The following is a 25,713-nucleotide window of genomic DNA, read 5'->3' as shown; positions in this document are numbered from 1 at the left end:
GAGCCCGCGATGAAGCTAGGTCACAAGCAGATCGCTAGTGAAGGGGAAGTGCAGGTCGAGCTTCAAGCAATACAGATCCGCGAATGGGACCTGGGTTTGTGCGAGACAGCCCAGATTCACCTGCTCAGTCTCGGTAGCCACTCCCACTTCTTCACCATAAGGGGCTACCACATCTCCTGGGTCGGGCCGAGCTTCAAGGCGTTGTTTTCCGACCTCGGAGCGGCCTAAATAGGCCGACCCTTGTCCCCTGTTTCCGAGAAGAGGCAGTACCGTGCATTTGTTGAGGCGCAGCGAGAACACCACAGGGCCGGGGCATTTAAGAACGGGTTGAAAGAGCTTTGGAACATCATCGGCCCCAACCGTCCGCCCATCCAGTCGTTCACATTCGCGAAGTCCCAAACCCGCTCTGCGACAAATACCTTTGGCCAAGCTGAAGCTCGTGCGCCCCTTGATTGTGCCACGACCGACAGATTCCGGTCGTTTGCTCCCAGCAACGGCGGTAAGCTATTCCACGTGCACTTAGCCGTGCTGCAGGGGCTCGTGTTCGGTCTCCTGCCCGAGACAGTCGACATCATCCTTGGAATGACCGACGGGGGGCGTGTGGATGACCGCTTTGCCAACAGATTGTGCCTGTTCCTGAACCTGGTACCGGTCCATTTGAAGCGTAGCTGTAGCAGCAGCGGCAGGGGCAGTGGAAATGAGGGTACTGCAAGCAAAATGAGCGACCTCATCCACTAATCACACGATGCAATGTACCCTAGAGTGTCGTGCTCAAGGAACTCAAGATACCGGGCTATAGTACCCTCGCACCAGGCTTCCAGCTCTTCATCGACTGCCGCCAAGCCTGCACGAGCGGTCGATCTTTGGCGGCTACAAGGTCGGTGATGAGCTGTTCGTGGATGCTCGCAACGAGTGTCACTTGACGTTGGGCATTTTGGACCACCCCCAGAGCGGTTCGTCCTTGACGCTGTGTTTGGCGACAGGATTATACACCAAGGGAAACGGGCAGCTACTGGTGCGCTCGATGGTCGACGTGTTGGAGATGTTTGCCACGGGTGTCGACGGTGAGGTGCCAAGTCTGTCGACGTATGTGCCGCCCAAAGAGATCGAGGCCAGTCTCTGCACTGGCAAAGGTCAGAACATCACTGACTCTAACATTGCCGATCGTACCGATACTATGGACGAGTTTTCCAATGCCACCACCAGGACAATCCCCACTCCCGTCACAACTCCAAACTCCCTGGTCGTCGTCGCTGTGATCCCGGCCCCTCCCCCCCCCTCCCCTGCCCGCCCCCATCCCAACCGCCGCCGCTACGACCGCGACCACCCACGGCTCGTCGCTCAACCCCACAAAGTCTACACGAAAACGTATTACTAGCGGGTTCCACAGGCAGATCGGATCGTTACAGGGCCGAAAATCGAACAAATCAGCCTCCGACAACCTCCGGCCGCTCGTACACTCACTCCCACAAACCCTCAATGAACGCCATCACCCTTAACAGAAAGGCTCCGGCGCTCAACTGGGCCGCAGAGGCCTCCGTGCCAGGGTCGGTGACCGAGCTACGTAGGGAGGCTGGCATCGCGCCCTTTGTGCCGAGAGAGAAACCCCTGGCCATCATCCTCACAGGTTCCACTGGTTACCTGGGGCGTCGTATACTACCCTCTTGAACTGCCCGTACGTGGAAACTATCCGGTTTCTCGCCCGTAGCATCTCGACTGCCCATGGTTTTGCAAGCCGGGTCTTCTCCAACCGCAAGATCCAACTTATCCAAGCCAACCTTGCTCAGTTTAACCTCGGCTTCTCCTCAGACGCTTTCACGGCCACCCTAGAGGGTACATTGGCCACCGCTTATCTCGCTGCTGACCGTGAATTCACCGAAAGGCACGACACGCTACGCGCGGTCAACCTCCACGGCGTCCATGGAATGGCCATGAAATGGTCCGCCTTCCTCACCTTGCCGGTGGCGTGCCCTTGCACTCTGTCTCATCCGGCCTTGTGGCCGAATACGGCGACAAACCGCGCGCTTCCTAACCACCGACGGCACCGATGGGTACGTAGCCAGCAAGTGGGCGACCGAACCCTTCCTGCGAATGCCGCACCAATCGATATAACTCTTGAGAGCGTATGTGCATCGTCTGCTGTCTCTGTCGGCCGCGTCGGCCATCTTGACCGACGACCATGAATTATTGGGCCAGTTGGTCCGCTTGACCTGCGCCGTGGGGGCGCGGCCGGATTTCTCCACGTTCAGCAGGCATGTTGATGTTGCAACGGCGGATAAAGCCGTGGGCGACGTGACGGCGAATTCTTCAAGAGTGTGGTTGGGGATGAAAACAATTTGAACAGGTCCAAGAGCGGTAGCGATCTCGTGATTGCGGTGGAACATGTTGCCAAGCAGTGGCTGCCCCTGGAGGGCTTCGCGCGGGTCATGGGGGGGAAGACGTTCCAGAGTTCGCTAACAAAGGACTTCCTAGCCTGGTTGGATGGAATCAAACGGGCCGGATTTGATCGGGCACTGATGGGACAGGAGTTGGTCATTCGTTCGCGCGGAGGCGAGTTCGTGTCAAGGCGATGTTGAAAAAAGAAAACTTGGGATAATTAATCAGAGATTAAGGGCGGTAAGGGTTTTGTTGGAGTTAAAAAAAAATTATTCTCATTTCAAATTAGACAGCGAAACTAAGTTAGTGGTTCCTGTACATTCCTTTTCGTGTGGCCATTTTTCGTGTAGTCCGTTAACACATCTGCTCAACGGGGATTGTTGATCAATGACAGGAAACAAAAAGAAATTGACACATAAAGTGAATTATTAATGCAACTTTTTACAAAGCGGCACCCCGCTTCCATATATAGTTTTATGATAACATTTATTCATTACATCGATTCCACACACCCGCTTGTGGCATCTCCAATGACTTCTTCCACCCTTAACCCTTCCTGCCTCTCCTGCATCGGCGCGCGGTCCGGAGCTGTGGGGCCGGTCTCCGGGTCCGTTCGCCGATACCCCATCCCCACTTGCCGGAAGAGGAAATCAGAAGACTCGCCCCACGACCCTTGGCCCCACCATGATAACAAGGGTCTGGCGATTCCCTGTGAGCTTGGACTCGGCTGGGTCGGGTTGGTGTGATTTTGGGCAATACCTGACGAAGGCGGGGGCTTGCTACCTAGGCCGTTCCCGCATCGTTCCACTTGCTCAGCTGGATCCAACTCATGTTTGTGTGGGTCTTCATCCTTCGACTTCACATGGGACGGATCATAATTTTGCCCGGCGACGGCCGGCGAGGAAGTGGAGGATCCGACATGAAAACTCTAATCTTTCTACTCTCTACTGTGTCTCCGGTGTACCCAGACAATATTCCTTGTATCATCCCGAAGAACAAATGAGACCTCTAAATCCCGAGTGTAACAAGTCAAAGGTAAGGACTGAAAGAAACGAAACCGGTCGTCAAACACACAAAATACCAGAGAACCGCCGGGAACCCAACCTGGTGTATCCCTACCCTTAGCCCTTTGACAACGCCAACCAACCCACCGCAAAGACAAACTCACAGCAAAGACGACGAACAGGCCAGGACTAAAGGGAAAACAGAACAAAACAGAAAGACCGAAATCACATGCTCTCCTGCCTCGCCTTCAACACCGCGCGGTTCGCCAACCGCGCCAACTCCGCCGCGAAGTCGTCAACCATCTTCATATGCGTCATCTCATCCCTGGCCAGCCGCCGGAGACGCATCTCCTTAATCAGGAGTGGCGCGGCATTGAGCAGCTCAAGGTCGACATCGGCAAGGGGATGCAACGGGTTGTGCATGATGTTACAGAAGATAGTCCAGATGGCGGAAATGGGGTAAAACACGGCCATCCTGGTAGACCATTAGTCAGCGGTAGGAAAATCGAAACGTGCATGATGCAGCGCAGATCTGCGACAGGGGCCAAATGGAGACACCATAAATAGTGGGGGCCGAAAGTTACGGGAATAAGAGGAACCAGGGCGGGGGAAACCAGGGGAAGCTTACCAGAATACCTCGCCCATCAGGTTATGGACAATGCTACGCAGGTACACCATGGTGGAACGGCTGGCCTCCACGGCGAGCTCCAGGCTGGAGCCGACACCGTCGACAACGTATCTCTGCCGCGCGGTCCATGAACGGCACCGACCAGTCGCTTCGTGGATGGTGGACACCAGGTGGTGGTACTCGACATGGATCATGATCCGCTCCATCTTGCGTGGCTCCGATAGTTCGGGTGTTTGTTCTTCACGCATCGTCAACGACGGACGGAAGCCAGGGGGTACCGACAGTCTCCATGCTTCTAATTCGTCATCAAGCTGACGAATGTCGCGGAGGAGTTCAGCATCTGTTTTGCGCATGGCACGGGCCGAGTACAGCATGGTGTACGTCTTGGACTTGATCATATCCAGGCGAATGTCACCCGGAAGCAGGGGTACTGCAGTGTCGTCCAGAAGTAGGTGCTCGAACTCGGGCATGTCATCGACATACTTGAAGTCTATGTAGGCCTGCGGCAGGGTCAAATCGCAGTCATCGTCATTGATAGACGGGGGCTGGCCGGTGCGCAGGGAGATCTCCTTGTCATTGCAGTAGATCATCCAGAAAAGTTTGCGCAGTTGATTCTTGACGCGCCAGGTGTTGTCGGCAAGCGACGTCAGCTGCGGGACAACGATGGTATTGGCGCCCAGCGTGAACATCATGCGGCAGGCGACCGAGTGGAACACGGCCGCCTTCTGCAGTTGACCAAGTAGGAAGTGGTAGAGGGACTTCGCGCGTCAGTGGAAACCAACCTGCACCACACATTCATAGGGTAACACTCACGAGGATGAAACAGGTCTGCAAGGCGTCAAGTGACGTCTCATGGAGCACCTGGGGTAGCAAGTACTGCGCTTGCACAGCACACTCCTCACTATCAAGGGAGGGCATGGACTTGGGGTACATGTGATGGAGTGCCAAGAGTGCAAGGAAGCCAAAGATGCATGCCCGAGCGGCCACGGACTCAAGTGAACACCGACCGACCTGCTCGTTGTAGGCCACGTGGATGGTCTGGCGGAACAGCTCTGCATCGATAGCCGGCCAGATGCGCTTGAAAGGATTATTGGCAAACATCTCGAGGCATTCTTCCACAACATGGCGTTCCGGTAGTTCCATGCGCCCAGACAGATGCGCGGTACTGGCGCAGAAAAATGCCGGGTGAAGAGCGTGTCGAGCCCGAGCCGACGGTGGTCCGGCCAAGGCTTGGAATGGAGAGTTGTCGCCGGTGCGGGTTGCTACCCATTTTTGACCTTCAGCAGAGAGAAACGGAATGCCGTTATGGGTACTGATGTCACCAAGGTGACGGCCGGCAAAGTGAAGCTTTCCGAAAACGGGGCCCTGTGCGGCCGCTGGGGACTCGGCCCGGATAGGGGAGTCCACGAAGTGGTCCGACAGCTGATAGCTGGGCGAAGTCACTAGGCTGCTGGTGTCGGGCGTACCATACGTCGTGGTGCTGGTGGTGTCGGCCGCAGAGGAAGGGGTGAATGGGGCCGCCCAGTTGATTGGTTGGTCCGGCAGCGGTGAAGGTATGTTGTCGAAAACAAGCATCGGCCGCGTAGACTCGGAAAAGGAACCGCCTAGGGCTCCTCCTGTAACCGGGTGGGTACCCCTGAGGGAGGGCGAGTTTCTGGTGGGGGACAAGTCTCCAAAGGTCTCACTGAGGTCCATGGGGTCGGCAGTAGGGGACCCTTCGATGAGCTCCAAGCCGGGTTGCAACCGTTCTTCGACCTCTCTAGAAATGGCAGGTGCTCGGGTAGGTTCCATGGGTCCACCAACAGCGTCGGTGGCAGCTTGAGCCCGCTCTGCAAGGAGAGACCTGACGCGGCCGTTAGCGACTAGGACATCAGTGTTGAACTGGTGATGCCGTGGTGCGCGGCAGACGAGGCAGTTAAGGCATCGACACGTCTATCATAAATTAACCAACGCACTTTTTGGCTTTGCCCCGCCTGCGAGTAGAAATGGGGCGGTTGAAGGTGCAGGGCAGGTCATGGTGCCTGCACCAGTCACATCGGGGACTGGCAGCATCGCATTGAATCTGGGGCCATGGTTAGTGACCGAGTAGGAACGTTGTATGTACTAAGATGCAGCAAAATTGTGATAAGACGCGGAAACCGAGACTTTGTCGCTGCAGAGCGACTGATTTCAACGGAAAATGCACTGATTGCAGCGATAGCGACCACTTTTCTTTGAAAAAAATGTGGCAGAAATAAGGGAGGGAACATACCTTGCGTTGATAGCACGAGTCGCAGGCCCTTTTCCTCATCCTTGCCCTTGCGTCGCTGCGACCGTGTCTCGGTCGGCTTTGCACAAAAATCGATATGTTAAGTCCGGGTGCTGGCACTACTGGGTGCTTTGTGCTGGCAGCTGGTGACTCTGGTCGGGTACGGCGGTATGTAGTTCACTAATTTCTGAGTTGGGCCGTTGGGAGTGGGTTGGAGGGGTCCGCGGGGGCCGCCTGATATGACTGGGAGATGGAATTTGCTCCCCTTGATCAACAGTTGCGACCTGCGTTTTTGGCTGAAAACGTGTCACGCTGCGCCTGCAGCCGGCGCGTGCTGCGCCAGATGAGGCTTGGTTAGTCAGCGGCGAAAGAGCAAACAACGCCCAAAGCGGCAGCCGCGCCTCCGGCCAATCATGCAGGCCACGCAAGCGCACACCCACCCCACATCCGCTCTGCATGCACACCCTGGACAGGCCGTTGATTAGGTCAGCGGCGCCCAGCTGCAGAACAAACGGCTCGGTCGTTACTTCGACACACAACTCATTCCTTTCCGTCGGACAAAGTCGTTCGGAGAGAGGCAACAAGCCCGCGCAATAAAATACCACATCGCGTCCCCCGAACTCTCGCAGTTGCTTTCCTTCGCAATGCCATCCGTAAGCCTCTGCCCCCTCGGGCCGTCTGCACTCTGCAAGTCGTGCACTCCTCGCGCGCCCAGATCCTCCCGCTTGCCAAGCTGCCCGGCTCTTGCCTCTTGGCTTCTTCCGCCATACCAAACTCGCCAAACACACACCCCGCCATAGGACTTTACATTCAGCCTTTCACTTGCACCACAACCCGCAGCAGCCTTTAGGGTCAGCAAGTCGATCCAGTAATCCGACCAATCCATTACTCTAAAATTTGAAGGCATTGGGCTGTTCGCATTCAAAGCCCAAATCCTCCTAGGCCGCGCATAACTCCGACTGGGTGCTCAGCTGCGCGCTTCCAGTGAGACTCAGTGAGACTCAGCTCTTCGATCCTCCCGAACATTACGAAAGCGTGCTACCGGACGTCGATCTCACCACCAGCCGCACCTGTGTTGTCTCACCCCCGCAGTCTCCTCCTGCCTGCCTACCTGCCTACCTGCTTGCCCAACATGCCGGGCTCAGCAGGAAGCGTGACTGCGTCAGAGCACGAGGTGCCGTGGACCGTGCAGCCTAAGGAAGACCGGCTCGGTCCCGACGTCCGCCCGCGCCGTCTGGGGATTACCTGGACGGATCTTACAGTCACAGCTGTGGCCGCAGACGCCACCATCCACGACAACTTTACTTCCCAGTACAACTTTGCACAGAAAGCTCGTGACTCACGCGCCAAACCGCCACTGAAGACAATCCTTGACGACAGCCATGGCTGTGTCAAACCCGGCGAGATGTTGCTGGTCCTCGGCCGACCGGGGTCTGGCTGCACCACACTTCTCAGCGTGCTCGCCAACCGCCGTCGGGGCTACCAGAGTGTCGATGGAGACGTTCACTACGGCTCCATGCCCGCAGTCGACGCGGAGCAATACCGCGGCCAAATCGTCATGAACACCGAGGAAGAACTGTTCTTCCCCTCGTTGACGGTTGACCAGACCATGGACTTTGCCACACGCCTCAAGGTCCCGTTCAACAACCCCACGCAAGACGCTACTACTCGCGAGGCTTTGCGCAAAGAGACCCGCGACTTCTTCCTCGACTCCATGGGGATCAGCCACACACACTCAACCAAGCTTGGTAATGAGTTCATCCGTGGTGTGTCGGGTGGTGAACGGAAGCGTGTGTCAATTGTAGAGTGCATGGCCACACGTGGGTCGGTATTTTGTTGGGACAACAGCACTCGGGGCCTCGATGCTAGCAAGTATGTGACCCTCCCCTTCCCTGAAAGTTTATCCAAGCAAGCTAACATATGTAGTGCCCTCGAGTGGGCCAAAGCAGTCCGGGCCATGACCGATGTCCTCGGCCTGGCATCCATCGCAACCCTCTACCAGGCCGGCAACGGCATCTACAATCTCTTCGACAAGGTATTGGTGCTTGATGGTGGGAAACAGATCTACTACGGCCCTGCTAAAGAGGCTCGCCCGTTCATGGAAGACCTCGGGTTCATCTGCCCCGATGGCGCCAACGTGGGTGACTTCTTGACCGGTGTGACCGTACCGACCGAGCGTAGGATTCGACCGGGTTATGAGATGACCTTTCCGCGGACCCCTGAAGCCCTCAAAGCCGCCTACGAGAACTCGTCCATCTACCAAGTCATGCAGACCGAATACACATACCCGGCCACTAAAGACGCTCGCGCCAACACGCGGATCTTCCGAGAGGCCGTCGCGGCCGACAAACACAAGCAACTACCCAGCAACAGTTCCCTGACGGTCAGCTTCTCGATGCAGGTCAAGGCTTGCGTCCTCCGTCAGTATCAAATTGTCTGGGGCGACAAAGCCACCTTCATCGTCAAGCAGGTCTTTACCATGATGCAGGCCCTCATCATGGGCTCGCTGTTTTACAACGCACCAGAAAGCTCCAGCGGCCTGTTCGTCAAGAGCGGTGCCCTCTTCTTTTCTCTCCTGTACAACGCCCTGCTATCCATGACCGAGGTAACCAGCTCATTCAACGGGCGGCCCATTCTTGTCAAGCACAAACTCTTTGGCCTGTACCATCCGGGTGCCTTTTGCATCGCCCAGATCACGGCCGATATTCCCCTTATCCTGTTCCAGGTCTCGGTATTTGGCGTCATCTTGTACTTTATGGTCGGGTTTACCGCAACCGCTTCCGCCTTCTTTACATACTGGGTCATTCTGGTGGCTACCACGATGGTGAGTCCGGTCATTCCCATTGCTTATGGTTCTCTCCGACCGACTTTGCTAACTTGCCTAGTGCATGACCGCTCTCTTCCGTGCCATCGGAGCGGCCTTCTCCAAGTTTGACGGTGCTGCCAAGGTCGCCGGTCTTTCCATCCTGTCAACGATGTTGTACACCGGGTACATGATTCAGAAGCCGCAGATGCACCCTTGGTTCGTGTGGATCTTTTGGATCAACCCGGTTGCGTACGCTTTTGACGCCCTGTTATCCAATGAGTTCCACGGCAAGGTCATCCAATGCGACGGCAACAGCCTGGTCCCCAACGGCCCCGGATACTTTGACTCTGCCCACCAGTCATGCGCTGGCGTCACCGGCGCGACCCAAGGCCAAGCGTGGCTTACTGGAGACCAGTACCTCAGTGTGTTGACTTACAGCCGCTTCCATATCTGGAGAAACTTGGGAATCCTCGTGGCCTTCTGGGCACTTTTCGTCATCATTACCGTCGTCTCGACCATGCGATGGCGCGCCGCCTCGGAAGCCGGATCGACGCTTCTGATCCCGCGTGAACATGCCAAGCGTGCTCTGCCCGCTGGGCGCGATGAGGAGGTCGGGATCAATGAGAAATCCCCTGGCAACCACATCCACGTCACTGCGAACGCCGACGAGGCTACCGAGCAGGTCCTCATTAAGAACACGTCCATCTTTACCTGGAAGAACTTGTCCTACACCGTGAAGACCAGTGAGGGTGACCGGCTTCTCTTGGATAACGTCCAAGGCTGGGTCAAGCCAGGCATGCTTGGTGCTCTCATGGGCTCCTCCGGCGCTGGCAAGACGACGCTTCTAGATGTTCTCGCTCAGCGCAAGACCGAAGGGACGATTCGTGGCTCGATCTTGGTTGATGGCCGGCCGCTTCCGATTTCCTTCCAGCGCTCTGCTGGTTACTGCGAGCAGCTGGACGTGCACGAGCCGCTGGCGACAGTTCGCGAGGCTCTCGAATTCTCTGCGCTCCTCCGCCAGCGCCGCGATGTCCCGAGGGCGGAAAAGCTCAAGTACGTCGACACAATCATCGACCTTCTTGAGTTGCACGACCTCGCCGACACCTTGATTGGGAAACCTGGCGCGGGTTTGACGATTGAGCAGCGCAAGCGTGTGACGATTGGCGTGGAACTTGTTGCGAAGCCCAGCATTCTCATCTTCCTCGACGAGCCTACCTCGGGTCTCGATGGCCAGTCCGCTTACAACACGGTACGATTCCTTCGCAAACTTGCGGATGTTGGTCAGGCCGTCCTCGTCACGATTCACCAGCCGTCGGCCCAAGTATTTTCCGCCTTCGACACTCTTCTGCTGCTGGCTTCTGGTGGCAAGACGGTCTACTTTGGCGACATTGGTGAAGGTGGCCGGACGGTTAAGGGTTACTTTGACCGCTACGGTGCGCCTTGCCCTGAGGAAACCAACTTGGCTGAGCATATGATCGACGTCGTGTCCGGCAATCTGTCGCAGGGCAAGGACTGGAGCCAGGTGTGGCTTGCATCGCCGGAACATGCGGCTGTGACCCGGGAGCTCGACCACCTCATCGCGACTGCAGCGGCCAGCCCGCCCAAGACAACTGATGACGGACACGAGTTTGCGACGACGCTCTGGGAACAGCTGAAGCTAGTGACCAAGCGGACTAGCATCTCACTGTACCGTGACGTGGACTATATCAACAATAAGGTGGCCCTCCACGCGGTCGCGGCGCTCTTCAATGGCTTCTCGTTCTGGCAGATTGGCCACTCGGTCAATGACCTCCAGATGCGCCTTTTCACCGTTTTCAACTTTATCTTCGTGGCGCCCGGCATCATCAATCACATGCAACCGCTTTTCATCCAACGACGCAACATCTTTGAGACGCGCGAGAAGAAGTCCAAGATGTACTCGTGGGTGGCCTTTGTCACAGGGCTCATCGTGTCGGAACTTCCGTACCTTGTGCTCTGCGCCGTGCTCTACTTCTCCTGCTGGTACTACACCGTCGGGTTCCCGCACGAGTCCAGTCGAGCGGGTTCGACCTTCTTCGTCATGCTCCTGTTCGAGTTGGTTTACACTGGTATCGGCCAGTTCGAGGCGGCCTACGCACCCAGTGAACTGTTCGCTGCCCTCGTCAACCCGGTGGTCATCGGAATCCTGATCTCGTTTTGCGGTGTCCTCGTTCCGTACACCCAAATCCCGGCGTTTTGGCGCTACTGGCTGTACTGGCTCAACCCATTCAACTACCTCATGGGCAGCATTTTGGTGTTTACCATCTTCGGCACCGAAGTTACGTGCACGTCGGGCGAGTTGGCCGTGTTCAGCCCACCTGGCAATGACACCTGTGGCCAGTACCTTGCCGAGTACATGCACGGCATGGGCCACGGCGCGAGACTCCTTAACCCCAATGCTACCACCGAATGCCAAGTTTGCCCGTACCGCAACGGGAGTGTGTACCTCAAGGCACTGAACCTAGAGGACTACTACTATGGCTGGCGCGATGCTGGTATTGTGGTGATTTTCGCGCTCAGCTCATACGCGCTGGTGTTCTTGTTCATGAAGTTGCGGACCAAGACATCGAAGAAGGCGGAGTAGTGGGTATCGTTGGTGTCGTGGGACGGTGGGGGATCCGCGAACTGTGCCGGGGAATGGGTAACGCACTGCGTAGGTTTCCTTTGCCTTTATCGTGTGTTGGTGGATCGAATGGTCGAGGTCCTCGCTGGAACGGTTCATCTAATTTCTTTCATTTACACTCCCCTCTTCTTTGTAAGGTAGATAGCATGACACGGTTCATATGTGGCGCTTTTGTATTTGGGAAGGGGATGGGATAGAGGTTCATGGTTATGATGAGTGGGTCATGGTGTTTGTGAGCAGCTGTAAAATTTACTCATCCACCTAATTGAGTCTAATATCCAGCATCCCGGACTGCTGATCTGTTAGTGTCTGTCTGTTCGAGATGACCGTGTTTACAGGTTTCAATTAATCCATTAATATTTCCGGGGGTGCAAGGAAACGGAGGACAATGGTTTGGCTATTTGTTTGTCGTAACGTCATTATAATTACAACGAAAAGAACCAGGTATGTACCGTAAAATCAGATCTCTAACAATTTAGGTTCGAAACAAAGAAATACTGATTGGGGGTTAAGGCATGAAAATGAAGTCGGCAGGATGATCAAGGTCAGTTAACAAGCCATAACTAAATCCATTTTGGTGTCCAAGATTTAGCACTGCTACGAAGTTTAATTAAGTTAATTCCCTATTTAGGCATGTCTAAGAACTGCGACTATACACCCAAACGAGAGAAGCTACGTGGATCTCTGGTTACACTGATTGCGGGTTCCAAAAGATATTCTTTGGGTCATATGCGGCCTTCACACGCTGCAACCTCTCCAAAACAACATCTCCGTAATACAAAGCGTGCGCCTCTTCACGAGTCAGCGTCACGTCCAGCAAGTTCTGGTACCCAGCGGAGGGCACGGTAAGCCCATCAAGAAGAGCATCGCGGAGGCCGTTCAGAAACGGTACTCCCTCGCTAGGGAAGGGGAAGTTCGGGGCCCCAGCTTGGTTGTTTGCGGTCCAAAAGATGTTGCGATGGGGAAACGCGGCGAAGGTGTCGTTCTTATCCGCCAGATTGATCTGTCCGTCGGCGCCTCCCCACAGCTCCACGCTGGACAGGTACGGTACCGGCGGAGGGGGTCCCTCTAGTATGTAAGTGAAGTAGTTTTTGAGGGCCTCTTCATTGATGCCTGGGTCGTCGACGGTGACACTGTTGGCGAAGAAAGCGAGGTTAAGCGGACCGCCCGCCAAGCTGCCGTCAGGGCTGAGATGGGCCAGCGAAGTAAGCCAGTCAAACGATTGGACATCGTGGAGGGTGGGAGCTGGGATGCCACGGAACATCTCTGGCTCAATGGACTTGTTGTATTCAGCGAGGCTCCCGAGAAATGTCCCAGTCACTATGAACATCTTGCTGTAGGCGCCAGTAGCCGGGTCTGGGTTCACATGCGTCTGCAGCGCAAAGGACGTACGGCGGTCAACCACTGTGGCATTGCTGATAAAACTTTGGAGTTTTGTGAAAATGTCGACGCCTTGATTGACGGTCTCTGTGGCAGCTCCAATCTGGTAGTTGAAGTTGACAACCTCTTCAGGGGCTGGATGTGTCCGCAACGAAAAGCTGGTGACAATCCCAATACTGTCTGCACCTCCACGGAGAGCCTGCAAGATGTTAACTTCCCGTTTTCGTGAAAGGGCGAAGGGGAATGTTATCACTTACCCAAAACAAATCCGGGTTTACCCTTGGGCTGGCGCGAGTCTCTGTGCCATTGGCCAACACGACGTGCAGTTCAACGATGTGGTCAAGTGTAAGACCCCATGCCCGTGAGGTAAAGCCCCAACCGCCGTGGGTTGCGTGGCCGCCAATGCCAACCCCCCCGCAAACTCCATGAGACACAGCCCGTTTTCCTTGCTTGTACAAGGCCGTGGCCAATGGGCCTAGGAGAACTCCGCCGCCGACGACAGCAATATTGTCCCGTGTTAAGGTTGTTTTGTTGAAGTGGCGAAGATCCACAACAACTTGGCCGTCAATACCGCCAGAGCTGTATGACCCATATGAATCTGTCGAAATACATTAATGCTCGGGGTTCCAGAATCTAGATTGAAAGGCAGGGAAGAACATACGACCGCCAGACTTGGCCTGGACCTTGAGTCCATGTTGGCTTGCACACACAACAGCGTGCGAGACATCCTTGTTGTCGCGTGGGACGGTAATGGCAGCAGGGGTAATTGGTAGTCGAAGGTTCATGGTCGTGCTGTAGTCTGCCCAATCGGAATCACATTTGACCTTGAAGGGGACGCCCTTAGTGGTCAAGCAGTGTTCCAGTGCTGCATTTCCGCAACCACATGACTGCTTGCCTTTGGCGAGCGCACCGAGGGCGAATGAAGCAACGACGAGAAGAGTAGTGACGTGCATGATGACGGAGGGACGCGCATGCGGGCAAGAAAAAAGCTGCTGATCCAGGGGCTGGTGTCACATAATTACAATGAGAGACATTTCAGGCCTTAATTATACTACCACAGCGTCCACACCATCTTCCATCCTCAACATCTTTCCGGTCGCAACCGCCGGTCGAGCGCAACCAGCTTCCTACCCGTAAATGATCCCCGAACCTGTGGCTAAGAGGCACGTTGACACGCATTTCTGCCCGTGTCCAATATTTGCAAGGGCGAAGTTGCGGCCGCCTGTTCGTACTACCACATGAGCTTCCTATCCGGGGAAACAACCTTACCCAGTAGCTACATGGCTGGCTACATTGCATGGCTTGTTCCTGAGCTTGTCGGGATGCCCGACTGCCTCAGCGCCTCCTCCATGCCCTCCAAGGTGGCGTTGTCCCATTTTGATCGCAAGCAATTGCTGACATATCCCAGAGGCCGTGGTGGCTGGAATGGACCCAATGAGCGGGATGGTACTGCAATCCTTCCGCTGACAGCGTTCCGAGCAGGATCCGACGAAGGCTGACAACCATATGGAAGAATGCTGGGGCCGAAAAAGAGTGCATGTTCTTTTCGCAAATTCGTCACGCAGCCCTTAGGTATTGTGGGAACAAAAAGGGACAAATTAATTTGCGTTCATCTGCATCATGATGAGCATTCATGGGCTCCGTGCGTTAGCATTTGATTCGCCCGCCTGTTAGACGTGTCCGCCGTAGGATGCCTTCCTACATAGTGCCATCCGCCCACATGGAGGGAAATGATCGGAATGCAGAAAGATTGGTGGTGATCCAGGGCAAAGCACATGCCGCCCCGGGGCGATGAAAAAAAAGTGTGGGTGTACAAAGGAGCTGAAGCCCGACGCAACGCGGCTGGAAGCGACTTATCCCTCGTGGCTTTGGGGCGTTGGTGGCACAGCTTTTAGTCCCGGCAGGCTTTTCTTCGTGACTAGCACACCATAGCTCTGGGTGTGCAAAGCTGACCCGTGAAAAAGTATCCGTACATTTTATGTGTCAGTCAAATCTGTCAGACTCGTAGATGCAGGTACAGGTGATTTTAGGGTCGGACAAAGTACCAGGTAATATGCAACGACGAATGTAGAACCTTGCGAAGTGACTGCCCCACAAGTAGTTATAGTGGGAAGGATTGAGATGAAAAAGAATACTGTTGACGACCTTTTTGGACCTTTATAAGAATGTGAGGTGGTAATAATTAATTGAGTCTACGGAAATGTGATTCGTTAGTCTTTCAAATTATCGGCAAGCCATAATTGGTGTAAGGAGAGCAAACTCTAATGAAAAGTGGTAACGGGGAAGTCATATTGCTAAAGACGGTAGAGAAGTCTAATATTGTAACCGTATCACTACAACTTCATATTCGTGACCCCAACTTATAAACCGTCCCTCTAAGAGTACTTCCAGTTGCCCGACTTCATCTCAGCACCAACATCCAGCACGCCTGGCACATACGACGACATGTACGGACCCTTGCTTTTGGAGTAAGAAAAGGAGACAAAGGTCGGCGAGACGCGGTCCTTGCCACTATTGAGGCGTTAGTCTTGCCCCGGTATCAATTCAGAATGTACCGGAAAAGGAGGTCACTTACTAGGCAGCCCTCACGGCCAGACTGTACTTGCCGTAGATACCCCATTCATGGTCGAGCTTGGTGAGGATTTTCTCCATGCTCTCTTCTGACTCCTTGGCCGTAGCGTTGTGCTGGAACAGCGGGACATAGGACTTCATTTCTAGCCCGGGCTTGCTCGGGTTCAACTCAACGTTGTACTGCAGACCCGATAGCGGAGTCCCGGTAATGCGCTCAGGCTTCTCCCAGGTTTCCCAAGCCTCCGGTTCAGCAACGGGGTCCGGGCCTTCACCCGGTTTCTCGTTGCGGAGGAGTGGCCAGAGCGAGCGCAGTATCTCGACGCGCTTGAGCGAAGTCTCATCAGTGAGGCGGCCGCCGAGGGTCATGACATCACTGGCAACGGCGAAGGAGTTGCTAGTGGTGTGCATGTACACCTTGATGCGGGCACCGTTGTTTTGGGTTGGGTCGACGCAGTCGATGCCCACAAAGATGATCATGACGTTATACTTGACGTTGGAGATGTAGCTGTTCAGGTCAGTTTAGATAATCGATATTAAAAAGGGGGAAATATCACTCACTCGGCGATAACATCTAGACCGGGGCCCAACTTCTCCCCCCAGGGCTCCAGCCTGCGTAGAGCTTGCAGGGTGAACAAGTTGCTTGATGGGCTGCCTGAGGCAATGGCTTTCCGCATGGCAATAATGTACACCTTCATCATGGTCTTGGTAGCATCGAGGTCAAACGCCAGCAGACTGCTAGGCATAAACGTCGGTAGCTTATGCCGCATGTCCTCGGTCTCTTCGGGCGTCAAAAAGAACTGGTCCATGGCGCTGGAGAGCCACTTGGTATCAGCGCCGGAAACCTTGGCAAACTGGAGTAGAACCTCTCGTGCGCGTTTCTCGCCGAACGGGTCCGGGCCATCAGCACCTCCGGGCGGCTTGACAACCTCAAGCCCATATCGAACCTTAACTTTGCCGGACGAAGTGAGGTTGAGGCTGGGTTCAAAGGGCGAGTCGACGTAGGTCTGCGTGTATGTCGCTCGTGGCTCTGAAGGGAGGGGGCCAAGAGTGGGAGCGACATGGTCGGTGAGGAATTGCAGATGCTTGGCTTGTTGCTCGCGAGTGTAACCTCCCGAAGCCTGCATCAACGGCTCGATGATGGAACAAAGATAGTCCGACCAGAACTCATGGGGTGTCTTCTTCACCGGGACGACCTCAGGGGCCGGCTCCGGCTTGGAGATGAAGGCGTCGACAACAGCAGTCATAGTGGAGAGACTGGAGTAACCAGCGGATGTAAGGTGAGTGGAGAGTCGCTTGAGAATCAAGAATTACACAATGTCGGAACTGTCTGATTTCGCAATCCCAGTTGGAATCTTGCAAAGCCATTATTTATTTGAGAGATCCCATAACCCGGACTTTTGTTCTGTATCTTTCGGAGCTAACACAACAACCAACAACAAATCCCCGGAGACAACCCAGCGTCTCGACCCCCGACAATACCCCCCGAGTCGCGTGCCAAGCCCCGGTTTCTGTCTTCAACGGCGAAGTTCGTTCTATGTCAGCGGCCGAGGAGGTCTTCTGATCGCCGGCAGAGAACTATGGTGGGCGTGCAGTAATAAGGGCTTATGGTCTCAGCACCACCGTGGCTTGGTAAAGATATCCAGGGCGACAAGACAAGTTGTTAGCTAACATCACCTGCCAGCTGTGACAGCTGTCGGAATGTAGGGGTGGGGTGTATTTAACCTGGGGTGTTCCTAGTAATACACCCTGGGGGCATCCTTGCGTCGATCTTGGACTACAGCCGCTGATTAAGCGGAAAGTCTCCGATCCCGCTTAATCAGCGCTTTATTTCAACCACCAACCGACCCGCTGAATAAGCGGCCGGACCGCAATTCGAAACCGCAGGAGCGTGTCGGCCCAGAGCGGCTGGAAGGAATGGGATGACCCGGTACGCCTGTGGACGGAGTGAAGTAAATCCGTCGAAGCCAGGGAGAGCTTCAGAGTACTCTACGCTGTCAAAGACAGCCGGCGCTTTCACCCAACTGTTGAACTGTGACCCTTCCCTTAGCGGTAGCTAATCCTTCAACGCAGGACCGCCAAGACGCTTGGAACTTGAAGTCCCTTAGTTAGTCACCGCAAGGCCTGGCCACTCTCGCGATGAGCGGACATCGACCAATCGTGACATCGTGAACAGTCAAAGCACAAGAATGATGCACAAGTACTCTCTCAGAAACTCAAAATAAAACATGAATTTGATTCGGCGACGTCTCAGCATCCCTGACTAGGCTAAATTACATGTGGTCCCATCCCCAATGTTCGGGTTCCTCCGCCCTCTCTACCAAACCAGGACTAGACGCTTGGTCTGAGCCTCCTCGGTGTCCCAAACGGACTCAATATCAGAGAACTTGGCGATAAGCAGGTCCTCTGGCCGCGGCAGCTTCGTAATAGCACCAAGCAGACCGTTGATCTCCTTCTTAATCTCTTGCTTACCCCAGGCACCCATCCCAGAGCCAGTGATGCGGACAGGCCGGGCGTTGAGAAGACGGCCGGGTACGGCAATGGTCTCCTCACCGGCGAGATCACCAACGTGGATGTATTGGAGTTCTTTGCCGGGCTCGATCTGGGCGCTGGTCAGCACACCAGAAGCGGCTTGGCCACCGACGAAGTCGAGAATGATGTGGACAGGGCCTAGGGTAGGCGGGAGCGTGTATGGCGCTTGCAGGACGACGCGCTCGTCGAGGTCTTGGACGGCAGCCAGCTTGTCTTCGCTGCGGGATGTGCCGATAATGCGGGCCGCGCCCAGGCTGCGGGCAATGGCGATCGCGGCACGGCCGCTGGTGCTGGTGGCGCCCAAGACGAGGACCGTAGCGCCCTTGACCGAGTCCGGGTCCGATGTGCGGACGCGGAGAGCCATCCAGCTGCTGGCGACGGGGTTGACTTGGGTAGCGACCGAGACAGCATCGGCGCCGGGGGCGAGACGGACAAGGGTGTGACGCTCGACGTTGGCGCGCTCGGCGAAGAGAGCTGCGCTGTTGGGACTGACGTAGAAGAGATCGCCCGAGGCCTCATCCTGGACGATGCCATCGACAGTGGGGTCAAAGGGCAGCGGGGCGCCGCGAGAGCTCGAGTGGACGCCAAGGGCGCGGCCACGAACGACGCGGGGAACGCCCACGGCCACGACCTTGACCTGGACCTGCGAGCCGGTGGGTGCGGGCAGGTCGGGGGCGTCGGAAAGGACGGGGGCAGAACCCCACGATGTGACCTGAGCGACCTTCATGTTGCGGGCTTGGCTAGTGTGGAAAGAGGCTTTGGAAGCGGTGGAAGTCGGTGACTGAAAGAAGGAGGATTTGGCGAATGCGGACCTCGCTGTGGTAGTTGCAGATGTGGAAGTGGTTGCAGAAGCGGTTGCTGTTGCGCGCGAGAAGGCTTGAGCCAAGAATCTTTGCATCTTGTCGCGCAGAAGAGGAAGCGGATTTAATGCTGTTCGGGAAGCGGAGGTACAAAGAACTCCAGGAGGGGGGAAAGTTGCGGGAATGGCACGGAGGGGAGAAAGCTGACGTACCTTCTCGCGGTTTGCACGTTATATTTTTGTGTTGCCGGAGAGAAAATCTGACCAGGTGCTCACCGGAGACCAGATTCGCATCGGTTGCCGTGGGCGAGTGATGTGTTTCCCTCCCATTTTCATTTTTGCTCGCCGGCGCGTGGCAGGAGTGGGCTGTTGGGTGCAAGTGCTGGGCTCAGATGCATTGACCTCAATGCCTCGATGAGCTGATGAGGGGCAGTCCCCGATTAACTAAGGGGTGGGGTACCCAGGTGGGGTGAAAGGCGGACCCCGCAAGGGGCCTCCCGTTTGGCCCTGGCGCCAAGAGCGGCTGGCCAGGCCCAGAAACGCCCATTAACACGGAACAAACGCCTCGCAAATGGGGAGCAAACACCCAGCAAACGCCCAGCGTCAGGCCCGTAGATCGTCTCCCTTCGCCCCGCACCAGGCGGCAATGGCATTGCTTAGCCCCCGATGTCGCCTGCTGTCGCCCGCAACCTGTGATACTCGCCCTATCACGAGATTCCCACTCGCCATGCGATGCAGGAAAACAATTCGGTCACCATTTTCTTCTTCCCCCGTCGGACTGCGTCGCGTATTCGAGGCGCGCGACTGGCGCTACGCAACTTCGATTGGCCTTCACTACTTTTCAAGCCCCATTTTCCGCGTGTTTCGGGGAGGCCGTGTACGTGCTGGAATTAACGAACCTATGAATCGCCATGGTTTTCTAGGCTTCCGCAATACGCCCTCACTCACCTCATCCTCCTTCTGCCGCGTGTGGGCGTCGGTTGCTAGCGAGTGGTTGTTTGCATGTCTTCCGGCCCCGCCGCAACGAGCATAGGAAAAATCATTTGGCAAATTTCAAAACACAACGTACAGCGGCGAACCGGGGAGTCTCTAGCTTCCCGAGACCGTTTCGCGTACATCTAGGAACCCGCTGCCCTGGGACGGTCCGAGTGGTCCGACGGGGTCGGACGGATCAGTACGTCCCTTGGATTCTTACACTTAGCCAAGGCTTGGTTGAGTTCACACCACTTGCGCCAGGCCCGAAACAGGGTGAAAGGGGCACAGCGGACGCCCGACCCGGGGTGAATTAGCAGCCCTACACCCCGGTCCCGCTAGCACCATCCAGCCAGGTGGACAGCGTCGACTGGATGCCATGTTCGTGTTCTTCTCCGTGAGCACAGTCATGGTCCCCCGTGGGTCATCTTGATGACCGAGGCAAGGTTGATTGTCTCGGTACCCCAGGACTCTAGAACAAAATAGCGTATTGCTGTGTCCGGGGTGGCTCAATGGGGCAGTGTAACGCTGCGAGTCTAAGTTGACATCTGCATCGACTCGGAGCCTCAGGATCAGCCCTCAGCGTGGGGAACCACCCCTGGGCTTGTTACCAAACGAATCAATCTGCAGCACCGTGTGAGTACACGGAGTGTGGTTGAGTTTCTTTTACATTTTGAGTTATCACGCCATCTGTCCGCCGGACAGAAAGAGCCGCCTTGGCAGCTACTCGCCTCGCTTCGAGAACGATGAGCATGTTGTTTTGGTAGTCTCGAGCAACTCAGCCAACCAACGCCTCGTTTCTGGTCTCCTCGTTGAAGCGGCACGCAGTGAGAGGCGGAAAGGATGAATTATGAGTGCACCACAAACATGGAGATGGTGGGATCGAACAAGAAATGTTCGCGATGATCTTTTTTCGCTTTCCCCGGGTACGGGATCGTGCATGTGAGGATGCGGCCACGGTCATGCACGCTATTTGCTACTCTGATCTCTCACACGCCGCATATGGCAAAAACATGTCAACTTAGGTTTTGTCGAAGCCAAGAACTTTACCAAGAAGTAAGAAGGTGTGAGGTCTACACTCGGCGGGCTGAGACGAGGTGAGGCGCAGCTGAGAGTGCCAGGCTGGGGTCGGACCAGACGGCGACCGGGCCCTGCCACATGGCCCGCCCGGGGGTCAACCCACGAGGCCAAATGAAAGTGTTTCATTGTTTTGTTTCCTTTAAGTGCTCGCTATCCCGGGGTATTTTGATAACTGATTTGGAGCATGGTTCCCACGTTGATTTCAACATAGTAGGGACACGCACTCTGTATAAAGCACGACGAAGGCACCAAGCTCAACCTGTTTAAGGTCCACCTGTCTAATCTTATCCGTCTGCGTTCACCATCGTACAAACTCTATCATATCTACAAAACAATGGGGTCCATGGCATATGATCCCGAGCCCCAGGTGGTCGATCCGACACCGCTGTTCTCTCGCCGAGTGCAGCGCTGGGAGCCCGGAGCCAGTCAGTGTCCCGTCTATCGCGGTGCACGACATCATGCTGATGCTGTGTACAGTCCGGAGTTTGCTGCCGCTTGAGTCCATCCCGGGGATGATCTCTCTGGTGGCCGGTATGTCTTGGCTCTGTTTTAACTTGTTGTTGTCATGAGGTGCACCTCTGATATTGATCCATGTCAGGCAAACCTAACCCTCAAACGTTTCCCTTCGCTAAGATTTCTGTCACCCTCGATGGCCCTGAGGAAAAGACCTTGGTGCTAGACCAGAAGGCCCTGAGCGAGGCCCTTCAATATGGTCTCCCAGCCGGTCATCCGCCCCTGCTTAAGGTAAGAAGACATCAACATGTGAAACTTGTGACACAGTTAACCGATATGTCTTAGTGGTTTGAGGGCCTCCAACAAGCCGTCCACGGCGTCACAGGCGGTGACTGGATGTGCTGTGTCGGTAACGGCAGCCAAGAGCTCATTCATAAGGCCTTCCAGGTTTTTACCGATCCTGGAGACCCGGTGATGTTGGAAACGTGAGTCACATCATAGCCATAGCACAAACATGAAGAATATTTGCTAACTCGCCATAGTCCCGCTTATCCGTACGTTTATTATTACTGAGAGTAATTGTTTTTGGATTTTACTAACGCTCGTTAGCGGTGTTTCTGCTTTCCTGCGCGCAGATTGCCATGAACTCGTGGAGGTCGGATCTGGAGCCGACGGTATCGACCCATCTGACTTGGAGCGTGTGTTGTCCAACTGGCCAGAAGATCGCCCCCGGCCCAAAGTTCTGTACACCGTTCCGACGGGGTCAAACCCAACGGGGCGGTCGTGTACCGAGGCCAATAAGTCAAGAATGTAAGTTTAAAATCATCACTAAAAATGGACCGGATTCCAGTTCACTGCTAACTAATATCACTAGCCTGGAACTCGCCAAGCGCTTTGATTTCATGATTTTTGAAGACGATGCGTACTACTTCCTCAACTTTGAGGAGGACACGAGCAAGCGGGCCCGCAGCTACCTCTCGCTCGAGCAAGAAGTCAACGGCGAGACGGGGCGGGTGATGCGGTTCGACTCGCTCAGCAAGATTGTCAGCTCGGGCATGCGCCTGGGCATCCTTACCGGCCCCGTTCCGGCGGTGCAAAAAGTGGTGAAGATCACGGAAAATGTCAAGTACGTAACACCGGCCCGCCGGGGCCAGAAAATTCTTCATTCTCGCTTCCCGAGTGAGAAAATAACTAACGACTTGGCACCGATCACAGTCTCCAGCCATCGTCCACAACGCAGGTCTTGGCTTTCACGCTGTTCCAGCATTGGGGGTACACGGGCTTTGTCCAACACTGCGCCAAGGCCGCCGAGTTCTACCGAGCCAAGCGTGACGCTTTTGCCGCAGCGGCAGAGCGCCATCTCCGGGGTCGCGCTACCTGGGAGGTGCCGACAGCCGGCATGTTCTTCTGGATCAAGCTGCTGCTGCCGGCCGGCGCGGACAGCTTCGAGCTGTTGAGCAAAAAGGGGATCGACAACCGCATCTTGGCCATTCCGGGCATGGCATTTTTGCCCAACCTGCGCAAGGCGACGCAACTGCGTGCGAGCTATAGTCTCGTCAGCGAGCCTGACATGGACGAGGCCTGCCGGCGCATTGCCAAGCTAGTGGATGACGCTTGGCGGGATGAGTTTGTCAACAGCAAGAAGAGTGAGGCGCCTGTGTCTCAGTCGGCGGCTACTGCACAAAAGGTGTCGGCGTAAGCATGCATCGGTGAGTATGCGAGATACAGTGGGATGCATGGACAGGCACGGACAAGTACGGGGTGATTTGCTGCACAAGACTTCTAGACGTCGGTTGGTAGCTTGGTATTGCGGCTGGGAGAAGAGGTCTACTCGGCGTGCGAGATCAGGGTTACGGGATAAACTCAGTTTGGGTTAGGTATGGTTTCATTGTGTCCATGATAGCTTTCGGCTAGCTTTCGGGTAACTTTCCGGCTCTTCTTTCAGCTCTCGTCGGGCCTGTGGGTTCCCGATTTCAGATTTCAGATTCTCAGATTTTCAGAATTAGACTCCTCCCCCCCTACTTCCTGGCCGGGGCTCGGAGAATAAAACACCGCAGACAGACCAATCAGAGTTTACATTTCCAATCACTACCACCTTCCTGCTTTCCAAACTGCTGGGCTCACGGTGGAACTCTATCCCGGTGCGCCGCATGGCATTGATGGCAACTCGTGTGGGTGTCCATCACCTACACGTTACGAAGAGAGCGCGTGTGAGAGGTCCGACGAACACCGAGCCAGGCATCCCTGAGCCGATCACGATGGCGCTACGCCGGATGGGGTGAGCTTCTCGAACGGAACTCACATTCGCCGTGTTACCCAGCGGAAGGCTGTTTCGTTTCGTTTGGCTGTCAGGGGCCTCTGGGGGTACACAGCCCTCCCTTCCACCCCACCCTCCCGCATTTTAGTAGACTGATCCAGGCCAGTGCTTCAGTGACCCGGCCCGGTGCATGGTGTGATATTTTGACACCACGCCTTGCAGACGCGAAGTTGGGATAGGATGGCGGGGGTGGCGGGCAGGAAGAGGAACAGTGGGGAACGACGGTAACACAACAGAAGAGGAAAAAAGGTGGTGTGGTGAGTACGACAGCAAACAGAAATGCGGGTTCCCCGAGAGGGGGATCCGGGCCGGTCGAGGCGGCGTCGGAAATGCCCAGCATGTTGTGTGGGAGGGTGCGGGAAGGCGGCTTTCGGTTTTGAGCTAATAGGTGGATCACCACGCCACACTTACACACGTCACGGTAAGACGAAAGATGAATAGCCCGTGGTGCCTGAGCGAGCGACGGCTGAAAAGCCTCCCACGGCCGGTGTGGCCTCTTCGCAGTCCTTGCCTCTGTTTGTAGTGTAGTGGAAGGCTCATCGGAAAGCTTAATCAACACTTGGCTTTCGGTCACGGAACCCCCGAATCCTTCCCATGGCGGGTATCGTCACGCTCTCTTGGGATTGGGACGACAGCAACTTTCCCGTGGCGCATCGGCGCGGGGAGCAGTTGAGAAGAAAAATGCTGTGCCGCGAGATCGGTCGACTTTTGCATTCAGTGATGAGAAATCGGGACCGTGATGCAATGGACAGCTTAATTAATTAATTAATTATTACAGTTTACGATTTACGACCTGCCATTCGCGACGGGTGGACCGCAGGAGCAGCACTGCAACAATGCCACGCGAATGACGGACAAATGGCCAATGGGCGACGTCGACATTTTTTGGACAAGAAGACACCTCTCATGTTGATTTTTGGGATCTTACACAGTACGAATTCTGCCGTGTCTGTGTCGTGCGACCCATCCTGTTGACTTGTCAGCACCTTTTTTTATTTAGTTTCTTTGCCATCGGAGTTCTTGGCCCTCGCCAAGGCTTCTCTGTCCATAAACTGCACTAATGCATTCGTGAACCAAAACAACAACAAGCTAACGGCAACTCCCGTCGAAAGTTTTGTCGTTAAACAAACACCCGAGAACCCACCAGCTGTTCAACAGCTTCTGTGGTAATCTTTCCACTGCTCGTCTAGAATTGCGGCTTTCAGATCCTTCGCCAGGCTCGTTGGGGCTCCGCGTGCCAAGGGGGCCAAGCGAGCCAAGTTAGCCAAACACAACCACGGGACGCAAGGCGCGGAGTCGGAGGTGGTCAGCGCTTGGCACCGCCGCACGACGATCAGAGGCATAGCATACATGCCGTTGTCTTTTAATGTTTTTCCCATTGTCTCTTGTTGTAGAATTCGATGCTATACGAAGTGCCACCCACGCCCACGCCGCAGAGGCGTTATGACGAGTTCGGACGTCGGCGGAGGTTGCATCAGGAGGAATGGGTTCTTCTGTTGACAAAGTCCGAGCCATGAGGTTGCCGGCAGTTGTGTCCAGTGAGACATACAGATTTAGGACTCAGTGAGACACCGTGTTCAGCCCCAGACCCGTCGGTTTGGCGCACGAGGTCGGACAACCGACCAGGCGCAGGAACTGCCCCAGGCTGCGCGCATCGCTGACATGAGCAAACCTGAGGAGGGGTTTGTCTTAGATTACCGAGTTTGGTTGGAGGGACACGGAGAGGGGTCCGGCGGTGCCCCAGACTGGCTGATTTTGGCCGCAAGTGGCTGTCAACATCCCAATTAGGGAAGTCCCAGTTAAGGAGGTCATAATCAACGTTAACTGGTTGGGTAAACAAGTTGACGGGAATGGGCCCGAAAAGGCGGCCGCCATCTGCCGGTCTTTGATGGGACGACTCGTTCGTTCG

The 25,713-nt window shown here is 55.4% G+C and overlaps 7 protein-coding genes across 7 annotated transcripts; 3 read left to right on the top strand and 4 right to left on the bottom strand.

Moving 5' to 3' along the window:
- Positions 1-9: 9 nt before the first annotated feature.
- Positions 10-1,378, top strand: C8A04DRAFT_31974 (uncharacterized protein; the record flags this gene model as incomplete). Its single annotated transcript, XM_062781933.1, has 3 exons — positions 10-180; positions 259-703; positions 822-1,378. 3 exons carry the CDS (start codon positions 10-12, stop codon positions 1,376-1,378), a joined length of 1,173 nt encoding a protein of 390 aa, XP_062633849.1.
- A 2,227-nt stretch (positions 1,379-3,605) lies between these two features.
- On the bottom strand, positions 3,606-6,298 carry C8A04DRAFT_39854 (uncharacterized protein; the record flags this gene model as incomplete). Its single annotated transcript, XM_062784741.1, has 6 exons — positions 3,606-3,855; positions 4,189-4,766; positions 4,870-5,595; positions 5,812-5,870; positions 5,956-6,070; positions 6,260-6,298. The coding sequence occupies 6 exons, from the start codon at positions 6,296-6,298 to the stop codon at positions 3,606-3,608; spliced, it is 1,767 nt and encodes a 588-aa protein (XP_062633848.1).
- A 1,090-nt stretch (positions 6,299-7,388) lies between these two features.
- On the top strand, positions 7,389-11,664 carry C8A04DRAFT_39853 (ABC-2 type transporter-domain-containing protein; the record flags this gene model as incomplete). Its single annotated transcript, XM_062784740.1, has 3 exons — positions 7,389-8,128; positions 8,438-9,080; positions 9,142-11,664. 3 exons carry the CDS (start codon positions 7,389-7,391, stop codon positions 11,662-11,664), a joined length of 3,906 nt encoding a protein of 1,301 aa, XP_062633847.1.
- Positions 11,665-12,391: 727 nt separating this feature from the next.
- Positions 12,392-14,036, bottom strand: C8A04DRAFT_39852 (Reticuline oxidase; the record flags this gene model as incomplete). Its single annotated transcript, XM_062784739.1, has 3 exons — positions 12,392-13,282; positions 13,341-13,681; positions 13,745-14,036. The coding sequence occupies 3 exons, from the start codon at positions 14,034-14,036 to the stop codon at positions 12,392-12,394; spliced, it is 1,524 nt and encodes a 507-aa protein (XP_062633846.1).
- A 1,422-nt stretch (positions 14,037-15,458) lies between these two features.
- C8A04DRAFT_39851 (tryptophan dimethylallyltransferase-domain-containing protein) lies at positions 15,459-16,898 on the bottom strand (the record flags this gene model as incomplete). The annotated part of the gene is made up of 3 exons (XM_062784738.1): positions 15,459-15,594; positions 15,659-16,048; positions 16,213-16,898. The coding sequence occupies 3 exons, from the start codon at positions 16,896-16,898 to the stop codon at positions 15,459-15,461; spliced, it is 1,212 nt and encodes a 403-aa protein (XP_062633845.1).
- A 1,070-nt stretch (positions 16,899-17,968) lies between these two features.
- Positions 17,969-18,910, bottom strand: C8A04DRAFT_39850 (uncharacterized protein; the record flags this gene model as incomplete). The annotated part of the gene is made up of 1 exon (XM_062784737.1): positions 17,969-18,910. One exon carries the CDS (start codon positions 18,908-18,910, stop codon positions 17,969-17,971), a length of 942 nt encoding a protein of 313 aa, XP_062633844.1.
- Positions 18,911-21,368: 2,458 nt separating this feature from the next.
- On the top strand, positions 21,369-23,186 carry C8A04DRAFT_31967 (aminotransferase; the record flags this gene model as incomplete). Its single annotated transcript, XM_062781932.1, has 8 exons — positions 21,369-21,459; positions 21,512-21,565; positions 21,633-21,778; positions 21,833-21,972; positions 22,030-22,041; positions 22,097-22,297; positions 22,362-22,613; positions 22,703-23,186. The coding sequence occupies 8 exons, from the start codon at positions 21,369-21,371 to the stop codon at positions 23,184-23,186; spliced, it is 1,380 nt and encodes a 459-aa protein (XP_062633843.1).
- Positions 23,187-25,713: the final 2,527 nt, after the last annotated feature.

This window comes from Dichotomopilus funicola (assembly GCF_033296635.1).
Source record: "Dichotomopilus funicola strain CBS 141.50 unplaced genomic scaffold C8A04scaffold_77, whole genome shotgun sequence".
Lineage (NCBI taxonomy): Eukaryota > Fungi > Ascomycota > Sordariomycetes > Sordariales > Chaetomiaceae > Dichotomopilus > Dichotomopilus funicola.
The sequence above is the reverse complement of the archived record's forward strand: the minus strand, read 5'-3'. Positions and strand labels throughout refer to the sequence as shown.